The sequence below is a fragment of the Phalacrocorax aristotelis genome, chromosome 7 (genome assembly GCF_949628215.1).
Source record: "Phalacrocorax aristotelis chromosome 7, bGulAri2.1, whole genome shotgun sequence".
Taxonomy (NCBI): domain Eukaryota; kingdom Metazoa; phylum Chordata; class Aves; order Suliformes; family Phalacrocoracidae; genus Phalacrocorax; species Phalacrocorax aristotelis.
In genome coordinates this window covers 51,378,080-51,390,514 of record NC_134282.1, presented here as the reverse complement: position 1 = coordinate 51,390,514, position 12,435 = coordinate 51,378,080, and the positions used below count along the sequence as shown (strand labels likewise).

The 12,435-nt window shown below is 42.4% G+C and overlaps 1 protein-coding gene across 2 annotated transcripts in view; it reads left to right on the top strand.

Annotated features, from left to right (window-relative positions):
* The window catches only part of ADAMTS17 (ADAM metallopeptidase with thrombospondin type 1 motif 17), a 191,336-nt gene that overhangs the window by 127,440 nt on the left and 51,461 nt on the right, over positions 1 to 12,435 (top strand). The window contains exons 15-17 of one of the 2 annotated variants that reach the window (XM_075100680.1): positions 4,076 to 4,196; positions 6,711 to 6,785; positions 12,253 to 12,333. In XM_075100680.1, the coding sequence (XP_074956781.1) occupies positions 4,076 to 4,196; positions 6,711 to 6,785; positions 12,253 to 12,333 (277 nt within the window). The remainder of the gene's footprint in view (positions 1 to 4,075; positions 4,197 to 6,710; positions 6,786 to 12,252; positions 12,334 to 12,435) is intronic. The other variant, XM_075100679.1, reaches the window with a different exon arrangement.

Below are 12,435 nucleotides of genomic sequence, written 5' to 3'. Positions count from 1 at the left end.
TAGTTACCTGCCAACTTAGAGGTCAATGGATAGTTCCAAAACATGGTGTCAGAGTAGGAGGCTGCCTGGGTTGAAGATCATTAAGAAACCGGTGGATATAGTTGTGACTGTGCATGCTGAGGACTTGAAGCCCCAAAAGACTGTCTTGAAGTCTCTTGTCAGCACTCCCATGTTTTAATATGGGCAAGGGACTGGCTTTGGTTAAGATCTGCTTCCTCTTTGGCCAGTTGGTGCTGTTCATAGCAGTACTGCAGCACTGCAGGCTTTCAACAGCTAGTACAGGCAGGAGGTAGAACTCCTGGGTGGTGTCAACATCAGTCCCTTTGCAGAGTTATGATATCACTGTCCAAATGCGTGTTGGATGGTACAGGGAAGCTCCAAGAGTCCAAGAAGAGGCCTGACAATGGTGAATACTCCCACAGACTACTAAGCAGATGGTGTTTACACCAGGCTGGCTTTTTACTTTTTATTCTTCCTTCTGAATGCAGACGAGCTCCAAGTGCCCTGCTCACTCCTTAATGGGTCATCTTGGTAAGAATACAAGACTGCTTCCCTTCTCACCTATCAGTTCAGGACTGACGGAACTGAACGTATCCAGCTATTGCTGGATGGACTTGTCCATGGACTCAGTCTGCTCAGCTGCACGACAACTCTTGGGTCAGAAAACACACAGGATGTTATTTGCAAGGTCTTTCTTTCCTCAGAATGTAAATCTTCACCTTTGTCCCTTTCTGCTTCTTAATTTAAAAAAAAAAAAATCACCTTTCCTTGGTCAGTATGCTGGACTGTACAGGAAGCAGAACAAAACAGGTGAAGATCATATAACTCTCTTGAACTATTTGGGTTTTAAGGGATTGTTTCTGCACTTTGAAAACTTGACTTTTGAGCAATGAAACTTGGGATTTTCTCTTTGCGTACAGTTAATTAAGACCTCACTTTTTTGAAAGCTTTCTGGAGACTGAGGGCAGCTCTGTCTGTTTTAACGACTGCCAGGATAGCACATATAGCATACAGTATAACGCCAGTGAGAAGGTTACAATGTACATACTCGATAGATCTTCCCCCTGGTCTGGTGGGGCTCAGGCATAAGCCTCTGGGCCCCAGTGCTGGAATCTCAGGGACTTTCTCACCTTGGAGACAGCTGGACGTATCTCTCAATTAACGGTCCAAGGACTGCTGGCAGATACTTTCCTCCCAGGAAGGGTGATGCTCACTGTGTTTTCCTTCCTTGCCCTTCCAGCCCTGTCTCTTCCCCTTTGCACTCATTTGAAGAGTGGCACTATTTTCAATGTGGGGAGTTTTCAAAGGGTCTGCGTGACCAAGGTGGTCACTGTAATGTGTTTCTAAACAACTGTGCAGCTTTTGGAATCCATCATCAAATCTTAACAAAAGCTGTTTCATTATGTACTGTTATCAAATATGTTTTTACTTTGGAAATGATTGGAAGGCTTGAGGAGGGGGAAATGGGCTTTAATGTTTATGTAGACAAGAGTAAAGTGCTTCCAAGGTATTTTTCCCCCATAAAGTATCAAGAACACACCAATTTTCATCTTGAAGCCAAGAAAGAAAACTGTTTTATTCTCTGAAAGATCTTCCCTTGTAAGAAGCCATTTCCTGGCCCAGACTTGATGGGGACTTTAATCCTCAAGCCCTGGTTTAACAGGAAGGTCTGCCCTGTGGATGGGAGGGATGGTGCCATTGAAGCGAAGGCTGCAAGGGCCACTCCCAGTTCCTCCACTCACAGGGAATTAGGGTGAAATGAAAGGTAAAAAGCAGCAAAAATTTTGGGAGGTACATTTGTGGATTCAGTGGGTGGTCTTTCCATGCCTTTAGAGAGGGTCTCTCATGTCAAAGTGTGTCAGTGACCTAGTTAATGTGGGAGAAAATGGCTTGTCTTGATCCCCAGTTTGAGAAGAGAGGGGACTTATTCTTTCGGAGTCTTTGCTGGCTCACACTGGTTTACATTATGTGGGAAACTACAGCATAAATGCAAAGCATGTGATTGCTAACTCCCCATTCTTTGCCTGCCTCCGTTACAGTCCTACAGACTCCTCATGTAGCACTGGGAATAAGTGTGGTTCAACACTCATTATATTCCCTTTATTCATTCGTGTGCTCACATAGTGCTAATAACAATGCAGTACAATAAAAGATAGCGCTAGAGTCTTAAATTAAATGCAGCCTTTCCAGTATCTCAGCAGGGTGGCAGGCAGGCATATATTTCCAGCTGCCTTTCAGCAACCCCATTAATAAATCGTATTTATTTTCCTGGAAGGAGAACTGCTGGGACATCCTTCTGTTTTGGGGGCAGAATCACATTCAATATCCCAAAATTATTTGTTGGACACGGGTGTGAAGTTTAGACTTGAGAATTGCAACTGCCAGAAACTCCATGGTCGTCTTCCTACCTTCCTTCAGCTCCCATTTATACAGGTTTTTTCCTGTCATTCTCGTCCACCAACTTACATGCTGGTCTAGTTAATGAGCAATATTTCCCTTGTATATGTTTAGGATGATCATCCTTTCTCAGCATGTGTCTGTCTGTAATGATTTACCCAGACAAACACTGCATCAGAACACCTCTGAATGCTGGCAGGCTTTGATCCCTGTAATGCATCTGGACTTAGGCAGTGGCCAGTGTCTTCTAAATCATGGGGAACATTTGAGTTGAGGTCCAAATCACATTGCTTACACGCAGACAGTCTCAGATAAACAGCTCAAGTTCTCTTAATATTTCCCTGCTTACCCTATTTTTCAAAATGTTTGTTGTTTTGATTGTTCCCTAAGATATCTCTCCAACTCTCCTCTGGCTTTATTATAAGAAGGCAAGAAAGGGAGAAACCCAACGGCCTTATTCAAATAAGTATTATTAGTGACAGTCCTGCTAACTCATGTGCCAAGAAACTGTTTATCTACAGAGAATAAGTCTTCAACTTATTTTTAATAGTAGAATCTCTGCTAATAACTTGCTTAATGACAACTCTTATTTCAGTAGAAATTTATGTTTTAAGAGTGAGTTGCTGATTATTTTGAGGGTCTTACATGGGCAGAAACCAATTTTCATAGACTAATGGCAGTAAGTCTTATCAATCTCAAGATCTGCAAATGTGCTATGGTCACCATCATAATGTGTGAATAAGGACAATCTCTATAGCTACAGGGAGAATACTGTGACTGTTCTAGTAATACCTGTCTGTGGAAGCAAAGCTGCAGATTTTTATTGGAAAAAGTTTAGGTAGGTATAGAAAATTATGAAAATGCTATTTTAAAAGAAGCTTCAGGTGAAATTGTTAGGGTTTGGTGGTTTGGTGGTTTTTTTTAACAATTGAATGTCTAAGCTTAATGCAGTGCAAGCATATGGAAAATTCCATAATTGTGTAAACAATCTTATGGTAAAGATTGGCCAAATATGAACGTGACCTGCTTCCACTGAAGTACTTTTGCATTGCGGGTATATTGAGCTATTTGATTGATGAGGTCTTTTTCAGGTATTGCAAAAGTGTAATCAGAACTGAATGTTACACTCCCAGTTAAGATCCCGATCCAAAGCAGAGCTCGTTCAGTGAGCAGCACTGGAACTTGTAACAGCAATCTGAATTTTTGTGTGGTGAAGGGCTATGACCAGGATTCTGATCAGTTGGGTTATTTTTCATTTAAGGAAGTCACATTTTTGTCTTCTCTAATCTTAGTATCACAGTAGTGATCCCTTTCTCTGGGGTGCCTTTGAGCTCCTCAGGTGGAAATTGCTATACAAACTGTATACGTTGTTTTAATCTGTTGTGTTTGAAGGAAGTTAGAGTGGGTTAGTATTAAAGCTATGATGACATCTGGAAGAACTAGAGTTTGTGAAACTTTCTTCAGTTAAATCTTCAGAATCAAAGTTCGTGCTCTTAGTGTTAGAGGAGGGGGTTGCCGAATGACCCACTCAACACTGTTCCAGATAAGTGCTCCCCTGATTGACAGTGTTCTCTTCCCGTTCAGGTTTGCAGTCAGATGTCTTAGGCCTGACCTCAATGTTTAGAGATACTTTAACCTTGCAAACAAAATAATGGGGACCTCTGGTTGTTGTCATTAGAAAATTGGCTGCGATGGAATCATTGGCTCAGCTGCCAAAGAGGATCGCTGTGGAATCTGCAGTGGTGATGGCAAAACCTGTAAAGTGGTGAAAGGCGACTTCAACCACACCAAGGGGATGGGTGAGTAACCCTCAGCAGCATTTTAGTGGAGTGGGGGTTCTCTTAACTGCTTGAGGAGAGTTAAAGAGTGGTAGCACTAGCTCTTCTTCTTGGATAGCACTGGACTCATCTGCTCTAGTAAGCATGTAAGAAACACAAAACAAAACCCAACTCAATTCGAACATGATACTCTGTCTGCTTCTTATTCAGTTGCCCACATACCAGCCATTGCCTCTGTCTGAAATTCAGAATGAAGTTGTGTTTCTCATTTTTAAATGCTACCGGTACTGTTGATTTTAAATCAGTGACAAGATCACAGTATCATTTCCAGTGGGAGGGAAGTCTGATTTCAGCACCATCTTTGAGCTCTTTGAGAGCTCAGAATGATGCATGTTGCATGTTGCATATGATTCATGTTATAATCAGGATATCTCAGCTAAATGAAAGAGCGCTCCCCTCTGCATATTTTTACTGATTCCCTGCCAGCAATAGTATCCAGTATAGGATACAAGAGTTTCCAGTCGGACTTGAGACTTTCCCCTCTCTTGTTAAACATTAATGTGAGTACAGCTTGGGGTTTGAATTAGTCCTTGTTCCAGACTTTCTGTATTGTGCTTCTGAGAAACCTGTTATCACACATCCTAATGAGTCAAAGGGAGGGAAATCCAGATTCAGGATTTGCAAGCTGCTCCAAGAGGAAGGAATTGTCCAGAAAAAAATATTCACATTCAGGGAATACAGCATTGCCATTTCTGTAAGGAGAAATACATTCAACACGTGCTACTCCAGGATGGAGTTAGCAAAGCACATAAAGATTCCCTTTAAGCACACGCTTCAATTCTGTTTAGTTACCAAAGCAGCATCAGTGCTTAGCTGCTTCCATGAATCAAGCTCTCAGCACTGAAGTCTGAGCCTCTGATTTTGTTCATTGACCTCTTCCTCTGCACCCTCTTCCTTCTTATCTGTGGAGCCGGCTGTGATCTGTCACCTCCTCTGAGATGCAGGTAGGATTTCCCACCTCCACCACATCTTTCTGGAGCACATTTGTGCTCTTGCATTGCTAGGCCAACCTGTTGAATGATTTCCTGCATTATTGCCTTTGTCTCTTTTGTCCCAGTTATTTTCCGCCTACTTATGTCAAGGCATTTGCATTTGATGCAAATGGTGGGAAAAGTTTCTCGTTTCCTTGAAAAAAAACTATTCTCCATTTCTGTAGCAGATTTTATAGCTGTTCATGAACTTCTTAATTGCTTCTGAGGTGTAACTATCTTTTATCTTTTCCGATGAGACTATGAAACATCTTGTGCAGATAAATAAGAAATTTCTGGATCACTGTCAGGAGGTTGCACCTGTTTCCAACTACTCAGACTGCTTGAGGGTGGTAAGGCTGTAGGAACAGAACAGTGTCAGCCGTAACTGGTTGTCTGGCTGCCAGGACGCTACGGAGGCTTTCACTCCCAGCACCCTGTAGCCTAATAAGAAGAGATGCCTGACTGAATTGTGGTCAGCATTCAAGCATTTGTTGATCCTTATCCTTTGCTGATCATCTCAGAAGCAGAAACCTGTCAAAATGTTGCTTTGTCAATGCAATGTTTCCACCTTTACCTATCTCACCTAATCTGTAAGACAATTGTTTTTACAATTATAATCTCATAATCATTTACTAGATGTTTTGATTTATTAATTTTAAAGGGAATTAAATTTTATTTGGGAATACTTTTAAAAAGTACAATCTGTGATATGCCAAGCAAAATCATGTTTGATTTTTATTTTTTTTAAATTATGCTCTTTTACTGAGCATCCTAGCCTACTAAAATGAAAAGAACATTTAGTCTTTTCATTGTTCACTGCTCATGTTTTCCTGCCTTTGGGTTTCTTTTATGTTAGACACTAAAAACAGACTCGTTGGTCTCACTTACCATTTCCAGGCCCGATTCTGCAAACATTTTATGGGTTATGAGTTACTCCCTTCAATTTCTATTCATAGACTGCTCTTTCGCAGAATCACATCCTCAGGTTAACGTAGTGACTCTCATGCAGTAGGCAAAGCTCCAGGGTTGGGTCTAAGGTATCACAAGTGAACATGAGGTTACTCAAGAAGAAAATTGGCCTTTTTTCTTTAAATTGACATTTTAGCACATAAGTACAAAAATCTGGCGAGAGCTGGGGCAAAGGAGAATACGCAATACGACTGCAGTAACAGATTCAGAGTTTGGATATGTAAATGATTGCACGGGTCAGCAGCAAATCCCCACAAACTTGCTGCGACCCAAGTCAAGGCCAACACACTGAGTCAAGTATGCTGATGTATTATTTCAGAAGGGAATAGTCTTCAAATATCAAGACATTGATTGTTTTGGAGTGGTATCTGTTTTGGGAATTGCAGCTGCAACCTTTGGGCCAGATCCTCAGCGGCTCGGCACGTGGGACTCCGCTGACTGTGAGATCGGTCCCTATATGTCCTGTGATTGCAAATTATATTGTCAAGCCCTATTAACTGAACTAAATCCATGCCAACTCCTTTCTGTTTCTTAGTAACCAATAGTCATTGTAAGAAGGTTTCGACATGTGTGATGGCAAAGGCAAAGGCTATTCCCAAGTGTTTCTCGTGTAAGATACTTGAATGCTTTTTGCAGTGTCAGTGGCTGTTGGTGACATCCTTTGGTGTTGGTTCTTTGTCTTCTTTTGGTTGGATTAGATGGGAAGATTGGTATCCAAAGCCATGGATAAACTTCAAGTCGTTTTACTATTTAGCTTGGTTTGTCAAAGGTATCAAGCACAGATGCTTTCCTTTTAGAAACCTATCCGCATGAAAGAAAGCCAGATTTTCATTAACCAAGTAAAAAGAACTGGGCCTATTTCTTTTTTTTTTTTTCCCAACCTTAATGTCACAGATGAGGTTCTGCCACCCTGGTGGGGCTCGATGGTGGACTGTTCGAAGTGCCTCATAGGAGATCCAGCAGTCCAGATCCTGCCACCTGTTATCCAGGATGATCCAGCTGTAAATGAACTCTACTTCTGTTTGGGGGAGGAGGTCAAAAGCCTTTATTGTGATACTAAACATCACATACACTTGTGTGCAGCTGGCTGTTTTCAGTAGGCCAACTGAATGCACTGTTTAGACTGAGGTTTACTTTTGACTGGCAGCGTGCCCTGTACCTATTTCTACAAAATAATTTTTCAAAAACAAACACAGACTTGTTCTGACGTCCATCTTTGTCTCCCTGCCACTGTACAGGGGGCCTAGAAATAAAGGACAGCTCTTTGGCTCGTATCTGTTGGGTAGCTGATTTATCACTGACGACTTCTGTCCGGACTCCAAGGCTGGCCTCTAATGCTCAGAGACCTGCATTGAGAATGAGACCTGCATCTGTCTCTCTCGATTTTTCTCAGCCGTATCAAGATTTTCATTGCTGCCCTTTGCTTGTGATCCAAAACAAGGGCCACAGATATTTGGATTTTTTTAATGACAGAACAGAATAAGGTGAGATATGCCAGTTGTTGTAACTATCATTTTGGAAAACGAAGAGTGTATCTTTGCTAGCAATTTTTCCTTTTAAGATGGTGAAAAAGCAGGCTTTTTATTGTGTACATTACTTGTCCAGCACATATTTAAAAGAAAGAAAGGATGTTTGAACAGTGGTGCTGTAGTGCTGGCTAGGAGCATCTTTAGCAACTCTTTTTTTGTCACTAGGGTGTACATCTAAATGAGAAAATAGAGGCCTGGGGCTAAGTCTGGGATGTCTTACAAGGGTTTAAGCAGAATGTGCAAGTTAGAAATTCCAGCAACCAACTTCACAGCAATAGTAGGCGGCTTTGAAATCTATCCATGGCTCCCCAGTGAAATGATTTTCTTCCAATGAGCTATCCCATGGCTGGAAGTAGACTGATGGAGGAATTACTCTCAAGCTAATAGCAAGTGAGAATCATCACAACTATTTAGAAAATGGACATGCAGTTACCACTGGACATATTTCCACTCCACTGCAACAACTAGCACTCAGCAAAAGGTGCAAGGTGGGAAGGTCCATGGAAACTGAGACACCCAGCTGGTTTGTATTCCTAAAACATTGAGGAAGCTGTGCTGGCCATGACCAGCAGGTAGGCAGGGCAGTCTGATTTCCTTGGCTTCTCCCTTGAGATCTTTGTTCAAAGCACTTTTGGGAAGTTTGATAATGGGATGAGCACTGTTGACTTTCTCACACCTGATTCTCGTGTGTGCACAGGGTTAAGTTATGAAGGTACAGTGCCCAAAGATCAGTACTTTCAGCCATGGGATAATCTTTCCTTTACCTCGGAGTCCACCTCTCGTTGCAGTGTGAACCAGGAGAACAGTTTTGTAGCAGATCAGTGACATTCTGAAGTTCACGCTAAACTTTCTGTTCTTTCTGGGAATAATAATAATAATGGCTAACAATGGATTTTCCTGTGTGAGCTGCTTTCCTCTTGCAAATCTCTCCAGCATTTAAATGAAGATACAGTAGCCACTGTTCACATATTAATCTCCTTGATGACAAAGCCACCTCTTTGTTCTGGTGTCTCTCCTAATACGCGTTACACCATATAATTTGTATCTAGGATTTGCTTCAATCACAGTCTTACATTCCTGAGACACTGATGTAATGCAAATTATCCAGAAAGATTGGTGCGTGCCAAAGTAACTGTTCCCAAGGTGGAGTATACTACGTACAGCACTATAAATTATCAAATAATGAAGTTCTCCTGTTGTACTTTCAAAGCTTCATCTTAACAGGCTGATTTATGGGTGAAATTACTAGAAATACTGCCTGATAGTTGCCAAATCTCATCAGTCTTTAACCAGTTCCTCATTTAAAGCAGAACTTTAAGTCCAACCTTGCAAACCCCTGCATTGCAGACAATTATCCTAAGACCTAACAGATCTTTGAGAGCCCTTGACTCAGGGCCAACTCTGAGACTTTTTTTGGTCTTACTAGCTGACACTTGATAATCTTTCTGGCAATCTGCTGTTACAGTTTGCTTAATAAAATGTGCCTGGAAAACAATGGAGGTGTTTTCTGGTGCAGTTATCTCAAAGATCAGGAATATTCTGTGACCAGAAGCCTCACATTAGCATTAAGGACCAGACTGGAGTGGTGGTTGTGATCCGAGTTTGTACCTGTGGCAAATTTGCATGGATGTTATCTAGTCTGTTTGCAATAGGATTTGACGAGTAACTCACACATTATTGCTGGAAATAATGAATGAGAGTGTCAAGACACTCCTGGTGGGACATGCCCAAGAACTCTGCTTCACCTCTGAAAGGACAGGTCAGATCCATACAATGGCAAAGTGGTTCGCAGTTCACTAACAGGAGAGTGAAGGTCAGCAGTCGGGACTGTGCCACACGACCTCAATGAGTAGCACAGTGTTTCTTCTTATTCAGGAGCTGTGAATATAACCCCCCCAAAGCCATCAATCAGGATTAGAAATTACATGAGGAGAAAAATCTGGTATAAGACCAAGCTAAACAGTCTCTAGAACTAATACATTATTAATAGCTTACACTCCACTATTTACCATTGTAAAAAGTAACATAAAAGTCAACTTTTCCACGTGGTGTTTCTCTCATGGCACAGTGATGAAATGAGAGCGTATTTATGGCACTAGCTGAACCTCAAGCATGGCCCCGCAGCTCACTCACCTCTAAAGCAGTGTGACACACTCCTGGCTGCTGCTAGGTCAGGGGACGGATCCAGAGTTCACTGACATTAGTGACTGCCTTTCCACTAAATTCAGTGCAACTTTTCATCCAACCCCTGCATGATTTAGCTCTGGGCATTTGTATCTGGCATGTGATTCAAAAGATAAATAAGTAAACAGTCTCCCAGTAGGTACATTAAATCACCTGAAACTTGGGCATGTTCCAAACTGGCTTCCTAACAGGGGTGTTCAGGTGTGTCATAGGGTCTATTTCCCCATGACGGACTGTCATTAATCACACCTTTGCTGTGTGCTCATGTCTGGCGGTAATTGTCGGTCGGGTTTATATGCAGATGCATGGGGTGCAGTGAGGATGTTTGATTTCTGAAACACTCTGTTTTGACTGTAATTTGGTATCTCAGCTGATGAAAAAACAACTCCTGGCAATGTCTAGAATAAAATCCAACATCTGTTTGCTTTGATTTCATAACAGATTTCAGTATTGCCTTAAAAAGATTGACCCTGGAAGTAATGGTTTTTCCCAGTAAAACCCATGCTGCAATAGCGGATGGGAGAGCCACTGCTCTGGCTTCCGTACACAGGCATGGTTTGCAGCTCTGCTCTCCCTCTTTCTGTTTTCCTGCAAGAGATGACTGACTGTTTCTGAGATACCCTGAGTAAGGGAGAAGTAAGTAAGGAGGAACAAGTGCACAGAGAACTGAGCTGAAGGGTCGAATGGGAAGTGTCATTCAGATACAATGATCAGGGAAAGAGGGAGCGTCTAGCTTGGATCAGCTGTCCACCCAATGCACCTCATGAAACCCAAGAGCTCGCTCAAGCCATATTCATAGCACAACAAAGGGGCTGGGCACTCTGCTGGTTCACACAGGTAGAAATGAATCCACAGTCTGAGTCCCAAAATCCCCTTCTGTCTCAGTCCATGTTGTACTGGTAACAGAATCGCTCACTCCTGAGATGCACGAGGCTGTCAGCATCCACCTTTGGGGCCCCCCATATCAGTGTAGCAGAAGTGCGACCGTTCAGCTGCACTTCCCCCTAAAACAGCTCCCCACACATTGCTGAGTGCTAGAGGGGTCGCTGTTCCTTATGGCAGCACTTCTCCAACCCATTGCTCTGGACTCTAGATTTCCATAAAGGCAGAGCTGATACGGAGCAGTTTCACACAGCCCTTTAAAGCAAAAAAAGGGATGAGGGAAGGTACAGGATAAGCTACTTAACATCCAAAAGAAAGGGGAGAGCAATAACCTAAAAGGGGTGCCAGGTTATACACTGCAAAGTAAACTGGGTGGCCAATTAGAAGGAATCAAGTCATGGTTGTGATGAGATTAGTGTCTTTTACAGGGGCCTGATTCAGAGTCCAATGAAGCCAATGGAAAAACTCTGCCCTAATGTTCCTCAGCTTTATAGTTTAAAGGCACCTCTTCCACCCCACGGAGCGACTCCATAACTCCACATGGCTCCACAGTGGGGGAAAACAGGCTACATTTCCTTGTAGCTCCTAATTATTCTTACTGTTATTCTGTTAGTCAAAAGTGGTATAATTGTGCCCTATTACTGGTTGTTGAAGGAAGCATGAAAAGACCAAGAGAATTTCAGAGAGATAAAAACCAAGAGAATTCTATAAAAAGATAATGGGGTGCTGTAAAAACACTCAGATGGTCTAATTTGGCATGTGCATCTGCTGGCAGCGCTTAGAGGTGGCTGGTGGTCAGCCCTTGAGAAGCTTTCTGCTCTGCTGTTGCATTAAATCTGAGCTGTGGAATTCTGTTTAGTAGCCTTATTATAAGGAGAACATTACCATAATATCCTCCAGAATTTTCATATGAAGCTGAAGTGTAACTAAAAACAATTTTTTAGTTGTCCCACTAATTCCTGCTGTGTAATTTTAGCATCATCAGAATGTTTTGTGGAAGTGAGTCCTTTCTGATACTGATCACAGCCTCAAGCAGGGTTTTTTTTTAGAGAGGAAAGCAGGAGCATCTATTGGAAGCTTCGTTTCAAATCACAGATGCCTCTTCTGTGATGTGCAGTGTTGCTCCTGACAGTGACACTTCACATCAGCTCAGGAACAGTCCTCACGCATCCCTGTCAGTACCGCCGGAGAGCCAGGGTGATTCGAAGGGAGCAAATCTAATTAGGCCCAAGCACAAGCCTTAAGTCACAGTTAAGCAGCACACGTGCATTTCCTTCCCTCTTCTCTGGCTGAAATGTTAGTCATAACCATGCATGTCACAGCAGTGAAACTTGGCTGCCAACACAGGGATCTCATCTGAAGTGTTTCCCCCGGTTCCCCAACCTGGGCAGGAGTTGATTTTTTCATGGTGAGATACTGAATGATTGATGCCTCTGGCTGCCTGTGGCATGCTCTCATCCATCTGCTCTTCTGTTGCCATAGGTTACATCGAAGCAGCTGTGATCCCTGCAGGTGCCCGGCGGATCAGAGTGGTTGAGGATAAACCTGCTCACAGTTTTCTGGGTAAAAGACAAAAGAAAAAATGTTTTGATTCAAAACTCAGCTCTGTTTTCTGTTTAAACGACCCTTCTCTAAATGACCTGTAAAATGACAGGTTTATCGTTG